Genomic DNA, 21928 nt, shown 5'->3' with positions numbered 1-21928 from the left:
TAATTCCCGAGCCCGGCTGAGCCCCCGCCCCGCCGCCCATCGGGGATGGGGGCACCCCCAAACCCCCGCCCCCGACAGAGACACGAGCCCCGCAGTGTGCAAAATATTTATTTATACTTCAAAAAGGTCTGGGGGGGGTTAGAGCGGGGACCCCCCGCGCCCCCATCCCGAGCCAGGCCCCCGTGCCGGGGGTCAGCAAAGCGGGCCCGGGGCGCGGGGAGGGGGGCTGTGCCTCCGAGGGCACTGCCAAAATGATTGTGCCGGTCTCAGCCGATTCCTGCCGGGCTCTCCCCGTATCCTTCTTTTTATTCTTTTTTTTTATTATTATTATTATTATTCCTCTTTCTTTTATTTATATTTATTTTGGCATAGAAAAATAAATGGCTCCTCTTTTGGCACCAGTCCTTCGTGTGCAAGTGCAGGTCCTGGAAAGGGGGTCCGGGAGCCGGCGGGGGTCCCCGGGCCCGGCTCCTTCCCGAGGGGCGGCGGCGCCGGGGCGGGGCCGGAGCTTCCCCTGGGGCCGGGCACAGCGGGGGCGGCGGGGACACCGGGGCGGGCGGCGCGCTCGCTAGCACCGAGGGGACGGGCGGCGGGGTGGCCTGTCCCCATGTCACGCGCGGGGACCCCCCAGCCCCTCCGCCGGGCTCGGCAAACAAACGAACCGCAGGGTCGGGGCGAGGGGGCGGGCTAGGGCGGGGGGGGGATCTGTGCCCCCAGCAGGTCGTAGGCGAAGATGTTCCAGAAGACGGCGAAGAGCAGGAAGGTGCCGTAGGACAGCAGCAGCACCCACCAGCCGCACTGGTCCTGCAGGCTCTCCTCGTAGCTGCGCAGGATGGTCAGCCCCATGCTGATGCCCACGATGGCCCCCGCCAGGTGCGCCATGAAGCTGGGCTGCGGCCCCGAGGCCGGCAGCGGCGGCGAGAAGCGGAGCCAGACGGCGCGGCCGACCTCGGAGCTCACTGCGGGACGGGCCGGAGCTGCTGAGCCCGCCCGGGGCCGCGCGGCCGGGGCCAGGGACGGGGGCGGTACTCACTGCACACCAGCGCCAGCACCATCCGCAGCAGCTTGTAGGGACAGCGCATCCCGGCCCAGTTCTGCGGGAACGGCAGCGAGGAGGGAGGGAGGGAGGGATGGATGGATGAAGGATGGATGGATGGATGGATGGATGGATGGATGGATGGATGGATGGACAAGGGATGGATGGATGGATGATGGATGATGGATGGATGGATGATGGATGGATGGATGGATGGATGGATGATGGATGGATGGATGGATGGATGGATGGACAAGGGATGGATGGATGGATGATGGATGATGGATGGATGGATGGACAAGGGATGGATGGATGGATGATAGATGGATGGATGGATGGATGGATGGATGGACAAGGGATGGATGGATGGATGATAGATGGATGGATGGATGGATGGATGGATGGATGATGGATAGATGGATGGATGATAGATGGATGGATGGATGGATGGATGGATGGATGGATGGACAAGGGATGGATGGATGGATGATGGATGATGGATGGATGGATGGACAAGGGATGGATGGATGGATGATAGATGGATGGATGGATGGATGGATGGATGATGGATGGATGGATGATGGATGGATGGATGATGGATGGATGATGGATAGATGGATGATGGATGATGGATGGATGGATGATGGATGGATGGATGATGGATGGATGGATGGATGGATGGATGATGGATGGATGATGGATGGATGGATGATGGATGGATGGATGATGGATGGATGGATGATGGATGATGGATGGATGGATGATGGATGGATGATGGATGGATGATGGATGGATGGATGGATGGATGGATGATGGATGGATGGATGGATGATGGATGGATGGATGGATGGATGGATGGATGGATGGATGGATGATGGATGGATGGATGGATGGATGGATGGATGGATGATGGATGGATGGATGATGGATGGATGATGGATAGATGGATGATGGATGATGGATGGATGGATGATGGATGGATGGATGATGGATGGATGGATGGATGGATGGATGGATGATGGATGGATGGATGATGGATGGATGGATGATGGATGGATGGATGGATGATGGATGGATGGATGGATGGATGGATGGATGGATGATGGATGGATGGATGGATGGATGGATGGATGGATGGATGATGGATGGATGGATGATGGATGGATGATGGATAGATGGATGATGGATGATGGATGGATGGATGATGGATGGATGGATGATGGATGGATGGATGGATGGATGGATGGATGGATGGATGGATGATGGATGGATGGATGATGGATGGATGGATGATGGATGGATGGATGGATGATGGATGGATGGATGGATGGATGGATGGATGGATGATGGATGGATGGATGGATGGATGGATGGATGGATGATGGGCTGGCACAAGCAATGCTCCAGCACAGAGGTGGGGACTGCTGCCAGAGCCCCTGGAATGCCCCATGAAGCCCCCTCAGGTCCCTGCTCCTTCCCACCCACACCCACCCCATGTCTCCCAAGGTGGTCCCTCTGTGACAGTGCCACCCCTAATGCCACCCCACAGCATCCCCCACCAATGCTGCCCACCCACAGTGCCAGCCACCCCATGGCATCCCTCCATAATGTCCCACCACCATGCCCAACCTGCAGACAGCTCCCGTCCCCATTGTCACCCCATGGCATCCCCCACCGTGCTGCCCACCCTACAGTCATCCACCCCTGTCCCCCCTTCTGTGTCCCCTTGTCCCCTGGCTGACCATGACGACGTTGGCGAGGTGAGCAGAGCAGAGGGCGTAGACCCCCCCCGAGCCCCCGACCAGGGGGGCCCTCATGTCCGTGATGGAGACCGTGAGGGAGCCTGGGGGCACAGACAGGGCTCAGCACGGGGTCTCGCCCCCACAGCATTCATTAATTACTGTCTACATTAATTAATTACAGCCTGCATTGCCCCCCAGCCTCCGGCCGAGTGATGCTGGCACTGCAGGGTGGCAGCCAGCAGAGCCCAGCATCCCCACCAAACTCGGTGTGACCTCCCCGTGCCCCCCCGGGCTGGTGACAGGGACGGGGGGGGATGGGGACAGTCCCCCCGGGGAGCACCCACCTGCCAGGACCCCGGCCAGGTAGAGGAAGCTGATGCGCAGGATGCCGTGCACCATCTCCAGGGGCACCCCGATCATCAGCTGCAGGAGGGCGTTGAACCCCAGCTGCTCCAGCCTGCCCGGGCACAGGAGGGGACAGGCTCAGCCTGCAGAGCCCCCGGGGTGTCCCCAGCGTCCCCCCCCAGCGGGACCTACCCCACGTGCATGAACATGTAGGTGAGGAAGCGCCAGGCGCGCGCCCGGTGCCCGGGGTGATAGACCAGGGGGCTCTTCATGTACTCGGGGTGGTAGGTCTGCAGCACCCACTTGTTCAGCCGGGCCCCGTAGCACAGGAACACGATGATCTGTGACAAACCCCGTGGCTGTCACCCCCCTTCACCCCACATCTGAGCCCCACAAGGGCACCAGGATGTCACAGCTGGGGTCACCCATCCCCCCTGCCCCAGCTCTGAGTCCCACGCGTGGGCACAAGGAGGTCACAGACAGGGTCCTCACTCCCTTCGCCCCAGATGTGAGCCCCCCAAGGGCACCAGGACATCACAGCTGGGGTCACCCGTTCCTTCTACCCTGGATCTGAGCCCCTCCATGGGTCCCACCCATGAGCACAAGAACATCACCACTGGGGTCACCCACCCACCTCTGTCCCGGGTCTCAGCACCACCAAACACACCAGGACATCACAGCGAGGGTCACCCAAACCTTCACCCCCTATCTGAGCCCCTCTGTGGGCACCAGAACATCACGACTGGGGCCCCCCAGCCCCACCGCGCCAGGTGTGGGCACAAAGCTGTCACCTGCAGGGTCACACATCCCTTCAGGTCAGCTCTGCGTGCACAGCAGCTCACAACCGTGCTGCCCGCCCCGGTCTGATCCCTGCCGAGGTCCCCGGGACCCTCCCGCCGTGCCGTACCTGGGTGAGGGTGACGGCTGCCATGAAGACGGGGGGCGGGCAGGTGCGGTGCTGGTAGAAGTACCAGCGCCGGTCCATCTCGCAGGGCAGGATCTCGTAGGCCACGTAGCGGACGAAGCGTTTGTAGATGCCGAGGCCGGTCTCGTCCAGCAGGACGTCGCGGGGCAGCGCCCGCTGCCCGTTGGCGATGGCGCGCTTGAAGCTGCTGGAGCGCTTGCTGCTCATCTGCGGGGAGAGACCGCGGGGGCAGCTCGGGACGGGCCTGGGGCCGCCCCCGGCCCGCCGCCCCCTCCAGCCACAGCCCGGACGAGCCACCCCGCGCCAGGGGAGACCCTGGGGACCGCCGGTGTCCGCCCCCCTCCCCAGGGGCGCGGGGAGGTGCCCGGCGCCCGCCCCGGGCTGGCACCCGCGCCGCCCCCGCGGCCGCCCGGCACTGACCAGGTCTACCAGCTCCTGGTAGCAGACCTGCCCCTCGTCGTTGCCCTGTGCCAGGGCCACCAGCATGTCGAGCTTGGCGGGGTCCAGGGGCAGCTCATGGCTGTGCACCAGGCTGGCGAATGTCTCCACGCCGATGAAGCCGGTGTTTTCGGGGTCGAGCTGCGGGGGCACGGCGCGGAGCGTCACGGCGGCGCCGCGGCTGCGGCTCCCCGCTCGGCTGGGGACACCTCCCGCTGCCCCTGGCGCCTCACGCCTGGCTCCGCGACACCCGTCCCTGCCTGTGCGAGGGGCACGGCAGCCTGCAGCCGCCCTGGGCCGTGCCCCGTGCGGTGCCGCTGTCCCCGGCTCCCCGCGGCGCAGCCAACACTCTCCCACTCAGTTATTCCTCGCCGCCAGCAGCCTGCCAGCCAGGAAGCCACCAAACTAAACACACGCGCAGCCCTGGCACCAACCTCCTCCTCCTCCTCCTCCTCCTCGTCCTCCTCCTCCTCCTCCCGCCGCCCTTGCCGCCGGCCGCTGGCACCCACCGCGCCCTGCCCGGGGCACCCGCGCCACCCTCGGGGGCCAGAGCGGGCCGGGCACCCCGAGCCCTGCAGGGACAGCGCCCCACGGGCACCCAGCGCCACGGGGTGCCCGACACGGGACCGCTCATGGGCACAGAGAGCCCGGGATGGCACGGGAGAGTGGAGATGGGGAGAGGGCACCCACGGCCAGAGCACAGCCCTGCAATCACCCTGAGGTGCTGTGGGGCTCGCTCCTTGCTTCTGCGGGGAGGGGAGTGCGGGAGAGGAGCCTCACCCTCGTGGGATGGGCAGGAAAGGGAGTGCTTGGGACATGGGATCCTATCCCCGCCGGGTGGGCACCCTGTCCCTCCCTGCTCCCCCGGCAGGAAACAGCCACAGCCCCTTTCCCAAGGGGTTTGGCTGCCCGGAGAGGGGTGCGGGGAGGGATGGGGGGTGCAGGGTGGGATGAGGGGTGCAGGGAGGGATGAGGGGTGCAGGGAGGGATGGGGCGTGCAGGGTGGGATGAGGGGTGCAGGATGGGATGAGGGATGCAGGGTGGGATGGGGGGTGCAGGGAGGGATGAGGGGTGCAGGGTGGGATGGGGGTGCAGGCAGCACCTACAACCTCTCAGCAGCCACCAGCCCATGGGAGCAGCCCCAGCCATGGGGGGCGGGAGCACCCTGGTGTCACCCGTCCCCCTGCCCCGCACCCATCAGTCACCCCACAGGCTCCACGTGTGTGTGTGTCACTCCGGGACCTGGCACACGCTGTCCCCACGCTGGCACATACTGAGCCACCGGCCCCAAGAGTGCCAAGAGCCCTGTCAGCACCCAGGGAACCCCTTTCTGCTTTTGGGGTGCCTGTCCCCCCACCCCAACCTCACTGGCACCCTACGACCCCCCGGGAGGGCCCAATCCCCAGCCCCCAGCCCTCCCAGCGCTGCTCATTCCCGGGGAAGATGCTGCTCATTCCCGACGAGCTCGGGTTCACACGGAGTCCCCGTGCCCGAGGGTGGGGTGACATGGGGGACAGCACCGCGGCTCCCGGGCTGGGGGACTCAGCCAAGGTCACGGAAACAGCGGGGGGCGAGTGGGGGATCAGTTCATTTTCCTGACCCCCAGGAAATTCCTTCCCCATGCCCAGGGGAGAGCTGCCAGCTGGGCCAGGGCAGGGCGGGGATGGAGGGACGAGGCGCTGGAGCTCAAGGGGGGCTGCTGGGGGCCGGGGGACCGCGGGTGGAAACCCCTGGAGGCCCCGAGGTGCCGCGAGCAGAGCCCCACGCCGCGCAGCGCTGATGCTCCACGGCCTCATCCCGCAATCAGGTCACGGGGGTGGGTGCAGACCCCCGCCCCGCCGGCGGGACCGAGCCCACGGCACCCCCGGGGCTCCATCCGGCACCCAAACCCCGCCGGCGGCGCCGGGGCTCCGTGCCCGGCACCCCTCGTCCTTGAGGGCGCACCGGGCAGGATCCGAGCGGCGCTGGCGGAGGGAGAGGCCACAAGTGAGACGAGTCGCGCGTTCGCAGCGGCACAAGGCGGGGGATCCCGCAGGGCGGTGATGAGGGGCGCCGAGGGGCGCTGGCGGGGCTGGCACGGCCGCGGTGGCCGCTCTGAGCGGGCAGCGCTGCCCGCGGCGCGCCAGCCGTGCCCGGTGCCGCGAGCATCCTCGCCCCGGTAGCGATGGCCGGTGACCGGCGGGGCCCCCCCCGAGCGCAGCCCGGTGCCCGGTGCCCCCCGGGCGGCCTCACCTGCTCCTGGATGAGCTGCAGCAGGGAGCTCCTGTCCATGCACCCGGCGGGCTGAGGGCTCCGCCGCTCCCCCGCGCCCGGGGCCGGCGAGCCGGGCAGGGGAGCGGCGCGGGCGGCGGGGGCGGCGGCGGGGGCGGCTCTCCCCGCCAGCCCCGCGTTGCGGCGGGCCCGGGAGCGAGCGGCGAGCGGCGGCGCCGGGAGCCGCCGATGGCAGCGGGGCGACGGCGGCGGCGGGGGCGGGAGCGGAGCCGAGCGGAGCCGCCCCCGCCGCAGCGCGCGGCGCAGCGCCCCCCCCCCCCGCACCCCCCGCCGCCGCCGCCGCCCGGGAACCGGGACCCGCCCCGCCGGCAGCGCCGGGACACGGCCCACGGCACGGGCGGAGAGCCCACACCCGGCGCTCGCAGCGCGGGATGGTGCCGGCATCCCGGTACGGCTGCGGACATCCCGGTACAGGTACCCACATCCCGGTACGGGAACCCGCATCCCGGTACGGGAACCTGCATCCCGGTACAGGAACCTGTATCCCAGTATGGGAACCTCCATCCCGGTACGGGAACCTGCATCCCGGTACAGGTACCCACATCCCGGTATGGGCACCTGCATCCCGGTACGGGCACCTGCATCCTGGTACCAGTACCCACATGCCAGTACCGATACCCACATCCCAAATTGATAACTGCATCCTGGCATGACACCTGCATCCCAGTGTGGTATCTACATCCCAGCACTGGCACTCACATCCCAGTACTGGTACCCACATCCTGGCCCAGTTCCTGCCTCCCAGAACAGCTGTGTGGATTCCTGCATCCCGCTCCCCGTGTCCCAGCACTGATACTCACACCCTGGTATGGGACCTGGGTCCTCTGTGATCTCCGTGTCCCGGGACAGGGTCTGCATCTTGGAATGGGGACTTGTATTGCATTTCCAGTACTGCATCCCAGTACAGGTGCATGTATTCCTGCGTCCACATCCTGGTACATGGTTTTGCAGCTGCACCCTGCTAGAGGAATCCATATCCTGGTACAGTACCAGCAGCCCCGAATGGCCAGCAGCATCCCAGAATGGCCACCAGCATGCCAGCACCAGGTACCTGCTGAATCTGGCAGAGGTGACTGCAAACATCCCCTCAACCTGAGCCGGCACCCACAGGCCAGCACAGTCCGGGTACATCCCACAGGCACAGGGGCCACAGAGCCTGCCCTGCTGTCCCCTGCCCAGCACCGTGCTCATGGGACAGCCTGGCACTGCGCCCCTGCAACTGGCACCTCTACGGGACGTGCCCAGTGTCACCCAGGCCGGGCTCCCCTGGCTCCCCAGGCAGGGCAGGGGTGTCCCCAGGACCCATCCCTGGTCCTGTCCTCACTTCCCAGAGCCGCGGCTCAGCCCCAGCGAGGTGCCCAGGGAGCTCTGGGCTCCCCAGCCCTGCAGGCTTTTCCCTGGGGAGGGGCTGTGGCCGTGGGCCCCCGGCTGCCAGGCGTGTGCCCTGTCCCTCAGCTGTGTCTGTGCCAGCACAGCGCCCGTGCCCCGCACACCAGAGCTATTCACACCCAGCAGGGCGCGTGGGCCCGCAGCTCCCGTGGGATCCAGCCTGGTTTGGAGTCACCAGGGAGCAGCGCGCGTCCCGTCCCCCTCGGGATCGCCTCCTCTGCTGGCACGGCAGCACGGCTGTGTCCCCCAGCCCTGTCCCCTGGCCGGCCGTGTGGGAAGGGTCCCCTCTCCCACCCCCCAGCCCACAGCCATCCCCCCTCATGTGGGAGCGGTCCGACCCCATCCAGTGCCAGTGCAGAGGCTCTGGAAAATCCTTTTCTCTGGCTGCGCCCACATTGCCTGTGCCCAGAGCCCGTGGCTGAGGCTGCAGAGACAGAAATAGCTGAGGGAAAAGCTGCCATGGCAAAACAGGAGCAGGGAGGGAAGGTGGAACAACCCTGGGAGCTGCAGGTGCAGGGAGAAAGTGTCTGCAGGGAAGTGGGGAGCCCCAAACCCCACACGGGGACAGGCACAGAGATCCACAGCTCCCAGGGCAGCCAGAGCTCCTGCTTCCCATGGATCCCGGGCAGAGAACCACGGCATGGATCCATCGCCTCCTTCCCTGTCTCTCCACCCTGGCTGGCACTTGTAGAAGGATCTGTGTCCCCAAGCACCAAGGAGTCCTGGCCAGCCCCAAGCCTCATCCCACCACACCAGGCCCTAAATGGCAGAAACTGCCCCCAGCGGGGCAGCCCAGGCAGGGTCCTGCTCCCCAGGTGACACAGGACACGGTGTGCAAGCGCAAGGTGTGTAAAAATTTATTTTGCCGTAGAGAACAAACCCAAAACATTACAGCCCCAGCAGATGTGGAGCAGGGAGACACCAGGCACGGGCCTGGCTGGCAGAGCCACGCACGGGGGCACAGAGAAGGACACTGAACACGAGGGACGTGGCCCTGGCAGTGCCAGGGACCAGGGGCCAGCAGTGAGTGTGTGCCCGACGGGCAGAGCAGCTCCAGCACAGGCAGGGACACCCAGCTGGGGACAGCAGGATGGGGACACCACCCTGGGGGTGTCCCTGGGAGATGCCAGTGCTACCCTGTGATTTCTCCATCCCCTTGCTGGCTCCAGGCCACGATAAAACATTTAAATAGACGAAACACAGAAAAAGCAGCTCTGGGTGCTACCTAGGAGCTCCCCCACAGCTGCCCAGAAAGTGCAACCCTGAGCGTGCTGGGGAAGGCCAGGCTGGTGCCAGGGCCAGGCTGGTGCCAGGGCCGATCCAGGCTCCCCTGGGGGGACAGGAATGCAGGGATGGGTGCTGGCCTTGCTCTTTGGGACTTGCAGACAGGGACACTGCCCCAGTGGGTGCTGAGCTCAGCCCCAGCAGCTGAAACCAGTTCAGGTGTGGGCACGGCACAGGAGACAGGACAGAAGGAGCTTCCAGTGGTGCCAGGAGATGCAATGCCCAGAGCCCCACACTCTGGACAGAGCCCCCACAGAGGGGACAGCAGGTCACAGGGCCTACCTAGGGCACAGTGTGGCACCAGCTCAGTGATGGCACTGCCAGGGAAAGACTGGGCACACAGTGGACATCCAATGCCCTCCAGTCCTTACCAGGGCTCCCAGAGCCTGCAAATACTGCTGGCCATGAATACTGGTGGCCAGGGGTGGGGAGGAGGCAGGAAAGGAGGGCAGATGGACCCAGAGCCTGGCACGCTGCAGGCCTCACAGGATTTCTGTGTAGGAACAAGAGAAAGGAGCTGAGGACAAACCCTGGCTGTCACTGCCCCCCTGTGTCCCAGCAGGAGGGGCCAGGCCTGGCCACACACTGGGGCTGGGGGTGTCGGTGCCTGGCCCTCCCTCCCCGGCTGCCTTTGCCAGCGCTGGCTGAGGGAAACCGGGGCAGGAGATGGAGCTGTGCCCCAGGGAGCTGCAGCCATGAGCTCATCTGACAGCTCAGCTGCTGCTGGAGCTCCCAGAGGCCCCGGGAGCGTTGTGCCCTCCAGAATTGAGGGCACCAGAACAGCCCTCAGCGGAGGGGATGTGCCAACAGACACTGAAACACTCATGTTTGAGCTTAAAAACAAGCGTTAAAAAAATTGAACAGAATAGAATACGAGGGTGATCCTCCAGCTGCTGGTGAGGCAGAACTCTCCTGGCAGAGCTGCCTGCCCTGTGGCCACGGGGGCCAGGAGGCCACAGGGTGAGGCTGGCCGGTGCCAGGGGTGGGTCCTGCTGGTGCTGAGAGGTCTGGCTTCACTGGTCCTGCAATCCAGGCTGGGGCAAGGGAGGATTTCCTACCAGGGGCCAGCCTGAGGCGGGGCCCCTCTGGGCGTCGCTGGGGATGGGAGCTGGTGTCACAGGGACAGAGCGGGGAGTGGCTCTCACTTGTTCTTGGCCAGCAGGCGGTACAGGGTGAAGCCCACCAGCGCCGTCACCGCTGCCCCCAGCGCCAGCCGCAGCCAGAAGGACGCGGCTCCCAGCTCCACGGCGTTCAGGTGGCTGCAAGCAAACACAGGAGAGGCTGCTGAGCGCGGCTGTCCCGCTGCTCCCACCCCACACAGGGAGCCTGGGGGTGCCAGGGGTGAGCCCAGCACAGGGGGGAACAGCCCAGTGAGAATCTGAGAGACTCCCCGACCCTGCAAGCAGAGCTCTCGTCACCCGGCATCACCATCCAGCCAAGGGAGGGCTGTGGGACGGATGTGGCTGTCCCCTCCCCTCCCCTGGAACAGCTCTCCAACACCTAAATAATTATACAGGTATCTGCCTTTCTAGGTCAAGCTGCCTTTCCAACTCCCAGTGCATGGAGAGCCGGGATGCCACCACGGGGACACTGGTGACAGGGACCAAAGGGCAGCGAGGGACAGGGCTGGGTGCTGCCCCAGTGTACACATTCCCTTCCCAAACACGTGCTGTCCTGCACTAACGTGCTCCTCTCCTCTCTCTCCATCCATAATTCATTCCCCACTACATCCGGGGAGCACAGCCAATCCCCGGCCCTCCATTACGCTGTTATTTATTTATACCACATACCCTAAGATATATTAAGAATATTTAAATTTTAATACTGCAGAGGGGAGGAAAAAAAAAACGCGTCAGCTCTAAAAATAAAGTTGTTTATTGAAAAGAAGCTGGAGGGAAAACTACTCACTAGTAATCCCATCCTGCCTTCCAATGCTCCCACATGCTCTCCCCGCCAGGGCTCAGCCCCTGGAGCTGTGCTCGTCCTTCCCAGCCCCGGAGCAGAGTGATTCCACTCACAAGGATCCTCCTCCCATCCCACAGCCTCCTCACCTCCTCTGACCTGCCTGGTGCTGTCCTACCCCATTCCCAGCCCCTCTGGGGTGCAGCTCCTCCCAGAGAGGCTGTGTGACAGAGGTCTTGCTTCACTGACCTCTTTTTCAGTCTGATCCTTCTCATCAGGAGAAAATAGCTGCCACCTCCCCCCCCACTGCCCGTGGGCCTTGGCAAACTAAGCTGGCTACTCCTCTTCAGCATTTTTTTATCTTAGGCTTCAAAAACAAACACTCCTGTGGCAGGATCTATCTACTAAATCTACCAGAGACATACACACAGGCAGAAGAAAACCTCCCCCCTCTGCAATTAGAGGAAGAAATGGCTTTTCTGTTTCAATTATTTGTATAAACACGTGACAGAATCACAGAACCCTGCAATGGTTTGATTGGAAAGGAACCTTAAATCTCATCTCATTCCACCCCCTGCAATGTCCAGGGACACCTTCCACTGTCCCAGGCTGCTCCAAGCCCTGTCCAGCCTGGCCTTGGGCACTGCCAGGGATCCAGGGGCAGCCACAGCTGCTCTGGGCACCCTGTGCCAGGGCCTCACCACCCTGCCAGGGAACAATTCCTTCCCAATATCCCATCTAATCCTTCAGCTTAAGGCCATCCCCTCTTGTCCTGTCACTGCATGCCCTAGATGACACCAAAAGCTGCAGAGAAACCAAAGCAAAAGCAATATGGCAGAGGCAAGGCTGGGATACAGCCCCCTCCCCAGGCTGTGCTCCCACCAGAGCCCCCCCCATGGGAAGGATACTAACGGGAAGGTGGCAGCAGTGGCCAGTTTGGTGTAGACAGCGGTGCTGGGCGGTCCCTGGCTGTGGCAGGAGAAGAGGAAGGGTGGAGGGAGGCAGTGCTTGTAGCAGAACTCAGCTGGCAAGAGCCCTGGCTGCTGGCTGGCTTCTGGCAGGTCTGTCTTGGAGGCCACGAAGACACAGGGGATCTGGCTGTCCACGTAGTGCTGCTGCAGAGAGAGAAACCCCAGTCAGGGGCTGAGGACCAACCCCTGGCAGAGACGACTGCCACGAAGGCTGATGTCCCCCAGGACCCTGGTGAAGTCAAACAGGACCCCTGTGGTTGCCCAGGACCACAGTGAAGTCCCCCAGGGTCCCTGGCAGCTACCTTATAGATGCTGGCACAGTAGCTGAAGGATTTGGGGTCGCTCAGGCTGTAGATGAAGCAGGCGACGTCACAGGCTGTGTCCGAGGGCTTTGAGAACGTGGTGTCAGCACTGACCTCGTACAGCTGGGGCAGAGGGGACAGGGCTGTGGCACTGCTGTGTCCCAGGGCCAGCTGCTCCTCACACCGGCACATGGACCGTGCCAGCACAGCCACGGCCCAGCCCCCCGTGCCAGGATACAGGGACACAGCCCAGCCCTGCTCAGAGCCAGGCACAATTCCCTGCTCCCCCAGACTTACTATGAGGTACTTCTCCTGGCCATTGACCTGCACTGTGTTGATGGTGTAGAGGGATGGCTGTCCCGGGCTCTCCCTCTGGGCCTGTCACAAGGAAAACACCGTCTCAGGCAGTGGGGACAGGAGCAGTGCTGGGTGAGAATTGTTCCACGCTGCCCTGAGCCCTGCTGAACCAACAGTCCCCTGAAGGGCAGCCAGGGCCTGTGGTGAGACGTGGGGCTGCTGCTAGCAAGGCAGGGAAAGTCAGCACCACTGTGGCCAGAGCAGGGAAAGGCACAGCCCCTGGGGACAAGCAGAGGGAGCAAACCCACTGCTTTAGCCACAATAAGGACACCAAAGCCACCAGCATGGAGAGGGTGTGAAGCACGGGCAGGAAGGGCATCACACAGGGGGTCTGGCCAGGGGCAGGGAGGTGCCACCATGGGACAGATCGCTCCAGGACCCCCAGCTGTGGCTCCTGCTCCACCCTGGGAGCGTGGCCAGGCAGGGAGCAGCCACTCACCGCCAGGCTCCTGCCGAGGAAGGCCTGCAGGAAGGCGGACTTGCCTGCGCCCCGCGCTCCCAGCACCTTGCACAGGAAGACGTTCCTCTGGGTCTGTCCTTTCTCCAGGTCAATCCTCTTCTCCCGGGTCACTGGCAGGAGAGAGGGTGGTGAGAGCCAGGAGGGACCCGAGCTGTGACAGAAGGGGAGGGCATGGCTGTACCTGTGAGGGCTTGGGTCTGGGAGTCCTGCTCCGAGAGGATGGGGTAGCCCAAGTAGCCCAGGCACTCCAGGCAGCGCCGTACGTCCAGGTAAGCCACGAGCCTGGAGAGACAGGGCACGCCAGGAGGGTCAGCAAGGGCTGAGTGATGTGACCAAGGGCCAGGGAGAGGGACTGAGCTTACGTCCACTGGCAGAGGAATCCATGCAGGGAAAGCAGGCCTTTATCAGTGGTGCATACCGTGTTGTAGAGCTCGGGGCCCCAGGGCACGCAGGGGAACACGCTGAAGAAGTTCTGCAGCTCTGTGTGCGACAGGGCTCCATCCTGGTCCTGCCAAAACACAGCGAGTCACCAGGGGAGGCAGGAGCCAGCCCGTGCCCAGAGGGGGCCCTGCCACACCGGCCACCTCCCCGCTGTGCCCGTCAATGGCAGGGATCGATCGACCGCAGCGAGGCCGGAGCTGGGCGAGCTCAGAGCCTGTGCCTCAGGGACTGCCAGCACTGCACTACAGCAAACATGCTGTGGGACTGCAGCTGCAACCAGGCAGGACTTGTCCACGCCCACCCCACAGCCCGAGATGCCGTTCCTGGCAGTCCTGGAGGCAGCTGTCCCACAGCAGCCTGCATCAGGCCAGCCTGGCCTTCCACAGGCCAGCTCAGCACTCAGGCTGCTGTGCCTGAAGGGGACCTGCTGGTACCTGGGCACCCAGGGATGTGCATCCACTCAGTTCTGCCCTTCCCATGGCTACAGAGCTGACCTGGACACACAGGGATGTGTGTCCACCCTCTGCTGCTGTTCCTGAGCCACTCCCCGTTGCCACGGAGCTGCCATACCCCAGATGCACATCAACATCTGAATAGCCAGTCCGAGCAGGTGCATGCAGATCCAATACATCCCCTTCTCCCACGCTCCAAGAGCCTGAGTTTGGCACAAATGTGTTGCTTTCTCTCCAGCCTGGCAGCCTCCACCAGGCTGGCAGATGCTGGTGTTCAGTCCATGGCTGCTGGCCAGCAGCTGTGCCCACTTCCCTGCCTGCCTCCCTGCCCCATTCCCTGCCTGCTGCAGCCAGGGCACTACAAGGGCCATGCCAGCTTGATGCCAACTCAGACCCAGTCCCTCAAAATCCAAACTGCCCTTTGGCCAGGAGTAGTGACCACAACCCCACGTCCCTGACGGGCCATCAGACTACCTACAGCTTGCTGTGGCCACTTCCTGCTCCCAAAGCCTCCAAGGAGGGAATGCTGGGGCAGAGGAAAGCCCTTCCCTGGTGCTCTGTGGGCTCCCTGGCACAGAGGGGTGCTTAGGGGAGCAGGTGTGCCCAGGTGTGCAGCCCCAGCAGAGCATCCCCTCCCCTGCAGCCCTTGCCCTGCTGCCCACCTTGTCGTGCTTCTCAAAGAGCCTCTGCAGGAACTGGTATCCCAAGTGGTTGAGCTCCGTGGAGCAGCCCGGGGGCACACGGAACCTGTTGGGAAAATCATGGAATTATTTAGGTTGGAAAAGTCCTCTCTGATTTAGTCCAACTGTTCCAACACTGTCAAGGCTACCACTGACCCACATCCCCAAGTGCCACATCTACATGGCTTTAAATCCCTCCAGCTGCCCTGAGCAGCTGTGCCAGTACCTGACCACCCTTTTCAGCAAAGAAATTTTTCTTACTACCCAACCTAAACCTCCCTTTTATCTTTCACACCTTATTCTCCAGTTCAGACACCCAAATGAACCTCCTCAAGCCCTGAACGAAGGGCAGTGTGTGAGCACATCTCACCCAGAGGACACAGCTCCCCACTCCCTCCCTGCTCAAGGTCAGCTGTTGCCTCCAGGCCTGGCTATTCATTCACACAAAGGAGGATCCCCTGAGGATGCACAGTGGCCTTTCCTTGGCACATCCCAAGCAGCCCAGGAGACGCTGTGCCCTCGCTTTGCCTCATGCCCAGGGCTTCAGCAGGGCACAGCAGTGCCCCGGGGTGCCATCCATCAGCGTGTCCCTGTCACCTCCTGCAGCCTGCTCTCTGGGAAGAGGAGGAGGCAGCTCCCAAGCCAAACCCTTCCATTCCTGCCGGCTCCCCATTTCCAGAGTGGCAGGCAGCAGAGAAGAGACAGCAGCCGCACAATCAGCCCTGCTGACAGCTCACTGCTCCCGACAGAGCTGCTTTGCTTTGCTCAGCCAGGGATACAGCAGCCTCCAAGAACCCCTTGCTGATGTCAAGGCAAGTCTGGATTTCATTCCCAACCTTCCTGTCTGCCTAAATCAGCAGCCCCTGACCCCACGTGTCAGCTCCTGCCCCAGGGGAAGGCAAGGACTGCGAACCTGACCCTGAGCTAAGGGCCCAGAGCAGCTCCTGGGGTACAGAAGGATGCAGCCAAGGTGCTGGGGCTGCCGTGCACCACGGGCTGAGACCCCCTGCCAGCCCTGGACACGCACTGTGGGTACAGGTAGTCATCTGTCAGCTCCAGCTCGTCGTCGTAGCCGAAGCGGCGCAGGATGGTCCAGGTGGTCTCGTGCCGGCCCCTCTGGATGAAGAGGGTGTTGAGGAAGAGGAAGCCTGCAGGAGAGATCAGGGGGCTCAGCCACAGTGGAGTCAGTTCAGGCTCAGGGGTGCACTCCTCAGCCATGCTTTCCCTGAGAAAACAGACTGCTGGGACAGAGACACCTAGCAGCCACAGCAGGCTTGTTTTAACAAGAGGGATTAATTAGGCCTGGAATGAGAGCCAGGAGGCTCAGGACAAGGACAGGGCCCCCAGGGATGTGCTGGAGGAGGTGGGTCCCCCTATCCCCTGGGAAGGAGCAGGGAGCCCTCGGGCTGTTACCGTTCAAGGTGAGGCCATTGTCCTGCACCCCGTCTGTCGTGTTCTTCCACACAACCATCTTCACATCCTCCAGGGCCTGGGGAGCCAGGGGGTTTCCAAAACAAGACTTCTGCCTCCCAAGAGAATGAAGGCCATTGTCAGCAAAGCACCCAGAGAGCACAATGCTGTCTCACCAGGTTCCCTTTCCCCTGGCAAGGAATGGGGTTCCACCGAGGGAAAATCCACCCAGCTCATGGATTTCTGCCTCAGGCCTTGCTTGACCAAACCCCTGTTCTTCAATATCCCAGTAATTCAGGACTCTCAGAATCTCCAGAGCTTCCTGGCCTTAACATAGCAGAACAAATCAGCCCAAGTTTAGGAAGATGGAACCCCACGTGCTCAGAGATGCACCCTGCAGTGCTTCAGCTGTGCCACAGAAACACCACAGAGGAACGGGACAGCTATGCTAGGGAGGGGCAGATTCCCTGCTGGAAAGGGAATCCCAGGCACTGGGAACTCCTCAGCTCTGCAGCCACCCTACCTGGAAGTAGTTGAGCTCATCATCACTGAGGATCTGGTTGTTGTCCTGGTCCGAGAGGTTGAAGATCCGGGTCAGTGCTCGAGCACAGGCGGGTTTGAGCTGCAAGGACCAACCACGGTGACAATGACAGGCACCAGCCACAGCCTGGCCCTGCCTCCTGCAGCCCCACACACAGAGGGCTCCCTTCCTGCACCTCTAGGCCAGGACCACAGCCTCCTTGGAGGTGGGAGTCATGGACTCATCAAGGTTGGAAAACCCCTCCAAGAACAGTCCCCCAGCACTGCCAAGGCCACCACTAGCCCATGTCCCCAAGTGCCACATGCACAGAACTTTTAAACCCTTCCAGGAATGCTGACCCCCCTCCACCTGTGTCAGTGCCTGACCACCCTTACCATGAAGAAATTTTTCCTAATATCCCATCTAAAGTCAGAGAGGACAAACCACGGGGAATTTTTCTTCCAGACCCTTCCCTCCACAACCAAGACATAGCCTGGAGCATGAGGGCTTCTGCCCCAACACACCCAAGTCCTTGCAGGTGTCTGTCTGCCCAGCTGGCTGTACTGAGCACAGGAGATGGGCACTGCTCCTTTGGCCTGTCTGTGCCAGCCCAAACCCTCCACTTGCATTCCAAAACCTCCAGCCCAGAGTAGTGTGACGGGAAGGAGACTCCTCCAGGAGCCCACCTGCTTCTCCTCCGGGTCGTAGAGCGGGGCAGTGGGGTGCAGCACAGCTTTCTGGGCGTAGTAGAAGAGCTCAGAGATGTTCTTGAGGTTCTTGGCAGAGCACTGGGGATTCAGAAGAGACAGCCCTGACGAAAAGGGCTGGAGGAGAATGACACAATCTCCCCCAGCCAGACTAGCTGTGCCTCAAAGCCCAGAGCAACATTTGTCCACTGTGAGGAAAAATCCAAAGGGACAATCTCCTGGGTTTTGCTCCTGCTTTGCTGTGCCCATTCCACAGCCCCAGAACCAGCAGGGCTGTGTGGAACTCCAACTAGAGAGCCACAGAGGGCAGACACTGAAAGCTGCTCCTTGGCAAGGGGTAAAGGACAGAAAGCCCAAAGGGCAGGCTCTCAACCCCTGGACTTGTGTAGAGCAACACCACCAGGGCAGCTCTCCAGGAGCACAGAGGCTCCCTGACTGCCACCAAAGCAGCATTCCAACCCCTCAGGGAGGATCTGCACACCCCCCAGCTCCTCACCTCCACACAGGTCTCAATCTCCGAGAACTGGTTCATGATGGGCAGGATGACCTCCATGGAGCTGCCCACCTGCAGGTCAGACTTGTTTCCCACTAAAATAATGGGGATTCTAGGAAACACACAGAGCACAAGTGAGGCCTCCCCTCTCCTGGTCCCAGCGCTGTCCCAGCCATTGCTGCTCCCATGGGCAGGTTAGGGAAGCCCCAACTCTCCTCTGCAAGGTCCAGAGCAGCTTTTCTGCCTCCCACAGCCGGGAGCATCCATCTGGAGAAACAGACTGCCTGATCCTGCTTATGCTTTCACCCAGCAACAATATGCTCAGGAGCCTTTAATCCAGCACAACAGCCTTCTGCCCAAGAGATCCACACACAGACTAAAGCTTCTGTGTTTCCAGTTCCCCCTGGCAGCCTCCTCTCCTTGCCTGGCTGAGAAGAGATCAAGGGGGGAGAAGGATTCCTGCTCAGTGACCCCCTGCCTCAGCTGGATCTCTGGTGGAGCAAAGTGCCCGTGTGCTTCTGCTCTAAGTGGTCTGACACAAACCACAGTCCTGGAATGGTTTTGGATGGGAGGGACCTTAAAGTTCATCTCATCCCACCCCCTGCCATGGGCAGGGACAGCTCCATTAGACCATGGTTCAAGCCCCATTCAATCTGGCCTGGATCAAACCACAAAGCTGGTTTGCTCTCAGTATCCTCAGAAGGAGGTGAGGATGGTGGGCACCCCACAGCTCCCAGAATGCCCAAATTCTGCATCCACAGATCACACCCCACACAGTACCTGGATCCCTTTTCAAGTCCCCCGTTCACCATGGGGATCCACTTTGTGCGAATCTGGAAGGTGAGCAGAGGGAAAGGGCTGTTAGCACAGCCTGGGGAGGGAGAGGCAGCTCCCAGGCAGGCAGGAACAGGGCCCTGCAGCCATCTGCTCCCCAGCATTCCCTCACACCAGCAGGCAGAGCAGCCCCAAGGATGCTGGATGCCAGCACCAGGATGCAACAACCCTGTTGTCCTGCTGTGATGGAGCAACCTTGGGTGGGGCTCAGCTTTGGCTTGCAGGAGTCTCTGACCCAAAATCCCACAGAGCCAGAGGCCATCAGTACGTGCCCACACCACAGGGCAGCATGGAAACCCCTGGGAACCTCCTCTGGCCCTGCTGTTGGAGCAGGGCCGTGGTGGGGATGGGTTACCTTGTCAATGGTGGCCTCCTTGGTGACATCGTACACCATGCAGACCACGTTGGCCTGCAAGAGAAGCAGGAGAGGGTGGAGAAGGGGTCCCTGCCACACTTGTGGCAGCAGGGAAGGCCAGGGCAGCAGGGAAGGCTGCCTGGACTGCCAGGGAAGCACAGCGGCCGAGCACACATGAGCATGGACACGTACACAGCCCCCCTGCCCTCAGCACAAGCCCACGAGCTGCTGGGAGCAGCTCCTGTGCCTCGGGAGCTGCTGCTCCCATGCCTGCTGGCCCAGATCCCCCTCCCACACCACCCGTGTCCCAGCCCTCCTCCCCTCCTGACCCCCTGCAGACAGGGCCAGCACCGAGGCTTTATCGGAAGCAGACAAGAGGGATCACTGGTCCTTTCAGCAGAGAGTTTAATGCTAATCCGAGGACACACAAGGGTTTAGGCAGGATTTCCTGGAGCCATTTAAAGCTTCTGTGTACTCCTCCTGTCTGGGTGGAGGGAGCAGGACCCCCGTGCCCACCTCCTCGGCCGTTAGCCACCAGGGCTGGGAGATTAAATAGGTTTGCTCACGTGAGAGATGGTTTTATTATCCATAATTAAAAGGGCTTCATGTCTGCAGAATCAAAGTTAATCCCAGGGCAAAGAGCAGCTGGGTCAAACCCAGCCAGACAACTTAATTACTCCTCCATGGCTGCTCTGAGGGCTCCCTCAACCCTCCCTGCCCAGTGCTCAGGGGCTCCAGCTCCCAAATTAACTCCTCTGTGCTACCGCTTCATCAGGCAGCCACAGGGATCTAATGCAGGGAGCAGGGGTCTTGCCCAAACCCAGCAACTGCTTCTCCCTCTTCTGAGTCCGTGGGGAATATCCCAAGGCTGAGAGCACAATGTCTGCTCCTGCCTCCTCCTCCTGCCCTGGGCAGCGAGCTGCCCCTGCCGCTCGCCTTCTGGAGGCTCCCTGGAGGGCCTGGACAAGCCACACACAACAGCTTACAAGGCAGAGCAGGATTAAACAAGCCTCCAAACAAACCAGGAGCATTAATCCGTGGATAATCAACTGCCTGTGCCTCTCTGGGTGGCTAACAGGGAGGGAGGGGAGCAGCTATGTCTCCCCTGGGGACCACAGCCTCCTGTCCCCATCCTGGCCAGCCCTGCTCACCTTGGCGATCTCCTCCTGCAGCTCCTCCTCCGTCTGCTCTGACTCTGGAAGGGGAATGAAGCCATCACCACCTGCCCAGGCAGGGCCACCCCACCCCAATCCCCTCAGCCAGGCAGGGAACGGGAGAAGCCAGGCAGGACAGGGCCCTACCTGAGTAGTCCACTATGTGTGTGGGGACCTTCTCAGGGGTGACATCGGCTGGGATCGTGATCTCCTCTGCCCGGGGGGGCACCTGCAAAGGCAGCACACCCCGTCCAGCCAAGCAGGACAGGTGACAAGGGACTTCAGAGCCTTGGCCACTGCCAGGGCTGGATGAGCTGTGCACCATGGATTGCTCTTGGCCCACTGGGCTGCAGCAGCCCCTTGCAGTCCAGCTCTTGTACAGGCAGTGTCCTCGAGGTGCAACTTCCACCTGCCTCCCTCACACGAAGCTCCTGAAGCTGGTGGAGATAAGCTCTGGGCTCCTGTGGGAGCAGCGCTGAGCTGCCTGTGTGGGCTGGGCTGGGAGCAGGGAAAGGGTGCAGGGCTGGTCCCCCCAAACCCGTGAGCTGATGCTGCCCATCACAACACCATGGAGGGCACCCATGGGCAGTGGGAGAAACCATGTGAGGCTCAGGGAAAACGTGCCTGGACAGATTGGTCCCATTTCCCTACCCAAACTGTGCTGGCACAGCAAGCTGTCGAGGGGCACAGCTGGCTGGATGCTGCTGCTCACAGCTGGCCTAGCTCACCCATCTCCAGAGGGTGCAGCGGGCAGGGAATGAGGCTGGCCCCTTCCAAGGGCTCTGCGGTGGTGCCAGCCCTGCTGTGCTGGTGACAGAGACCCCCAGCAGCAGCAAGCACCAACACCCTGCTCAGGGCACAGAGAGCTGCGAGCCAGGATCAGCCCCCGAGTCGGAATGAGAGCACAAAGCGAGGCAAACACCAGCTCAGCCGGAGCTCCGGGCGGTCCTCACCGCCGGACCCGGAGCAGCCCCGCGGCTGTCGGGCAGACTCCGCCGTGCCAGCGGGGCCACGGGGCAGAGCTGTCCCCTGCGAGGGACGGCTGGGCGGCGCGCCTCCCCTCCCCACTCACCTCTTCAGGAAACTCCTCTCCCACCAGAGCCATGATCAGGGACGTCTTCCCCACCTGGGCTAGGAAATAAAGGGAGGACGTTGACATTGGCCCCGGCACGGCGGAGCCTGAGGGGGACAGGGCCGGCGGGAGCCACCATCGGAGCCGTGACACCGCGGATCGGCCGCTGACAACGACGGGCCCGGAGTAACCCCCGGTCCTGCCAGTGACGGGGGCTCCACCCGGGCCCCCCGCCCGCCCTGTCCCCGGGGATGCGGCGCAGGAGGAGCCCCGCGGCCCTCACCCTCCCCGAGCAGCAGGATCCGCACGTCCCGCTTCATGGCGGCGCCCGGCCCCCCCGGCCCCTTCCGGCCGCCCCGCCGCGCGGCGGCGCGGGCGGCGCCCCCTG

At 62.5% G+C, this 21928-nt stretch overlaps 2 protein-coding genes across 5 annotated transcripts; both read right to left on the bottom strand.

The window, feature by feature from the left end:
- Nucleotides 1–92: 92 nt before the first annotated feature.
- RHBDL1 (rhomboid like 1) lies at nt 93–6910 on the bottom strand. Its single transcript, XM_021529720.4, has 8 exons — nt 6719–6910; nt 4469–4627; nt 4031–4255; nt 3316–3464; nt 3123–3235; nt 2779–2879; nt 1034–1094; nt 93–959 (listed from the first exon to the last, which is right to left on the bottom strand). The coding sequence occupies exons 1-8, from the start codon at nt 6755–6757 to the stop codon at nt 688–690; spliced, it is 1119 nt and encodes a 372-aa protein (XP_021385395.1). The 5' UTR covers nt 6758–6910; the 3' UTR covers nt 93–687.
- Nucleotides 6911–8987: 2077 nt separating this feature from the next.
- On the bottom strand, nt 8988–21879 carry RHOT2 (ras homolog family member T2). Of its 4 annotated transcripts, none has more exons than XM_021529680.4 (19): nt 21824–21879; nt 21541–21599; nt 20616–20697; nt 20466–20509; nt 19315–19368; nt 18906–18958; nt 18129–18237; nt 17612–17713; nt 16929–17027; nt 16409–16517; nt 16023–16143; nt 14978–15062; nt 13785–13930; nt 13604–13704; nt 13402–13532; nt 12903–12983; nt 12606–12728; nt 12245–12447; nt 8988–10689 (listed from the first exon to the last, which is right to left on the bottom strand). In XM_021529680.4, exons 1-19 carry the CDS (start codon nt 21858–21860, stop codon nt 10572–10574), a joined length of 1857 nt encoding a protein of 618 aa, XP_021385355.3. In that variant the 5' UTR covers nt 21861–21879; the 3' UTR covers nt 8988–10571. The 4 variants fall into 4 exon arrangements, with proteins under 4 accessions (XP_021385355.3, XP_085448646.1, XP_021385357.3 ...); XM_085592520.1 differs by having other exon boundaries at nt 12245–12444; XM_021529682.4 differs by having other exon boundaries at nt 21541–21594.
- Between the last annotated feature and the right edge of the window lie 49 nt (nt 21880–21928).

This window comes from Lonchura striata, chromosome 14 (genome assembly GCF_050655825.1).
Source record: "Lonchura striata isolate lonStrDom1 chromosome 14, ASM5065582v1, whole genome shotgun sequence".
NCBI classification, from domain to species: Eukaryota; Metazoa; Chordata; class Aves; order Passeriformes; family Estrildidae; genus Lonchura; species Lonchura striata.
The sequence above is the reverse complement of the archived record's forward strand: the minus strand, read 5'-3'. Positions and strand labels throughout refer to the sequence as shown.

Coding starts and splice junctions, on each gene's coding strand:
- RHBDL1 (XM_021529720.4), bottom strand. CDS start 6,757: ATGGACAGGAGCTCCCTGCTGCAGCTCATCCAGGAGCAG. Junction 3,465..4,030: donor CAGCCGTCACCCTCACCCAG/GTACGGCACGGC, acceptor GGTTTGTCACAG/ATCATCGTGTTCCTGTGCTA. Junction 3,236..3,315: donor TACATGTTCATGCACGTGGG/GTAGGTCCCGCT, acceptor GTGCCCGGGCAG/GCTGGAGCAGCTGGGGTTCA.
- RHOT2 (XM_021529680.4), bottom strand. CDS start 21,860: ATGAAGCGGGACGTGCGGATCCTGCTGCTCGGGGAGG. Junction 17,714..18,128: donor AGATTGAGACCTGTGTGGAG/GTGAGGAGCTGG, acceptor CTGAATCCCCAG/TGCTCTGCCAAGAACCTCAA. Junction 17,028..17,611: donor ACGACCCGGAGGAGAAGCAG/GTGGGCTCCTGG, acceptor TGGTCCTTGCAG/CTCAAACCCGCCTGTGCTCG.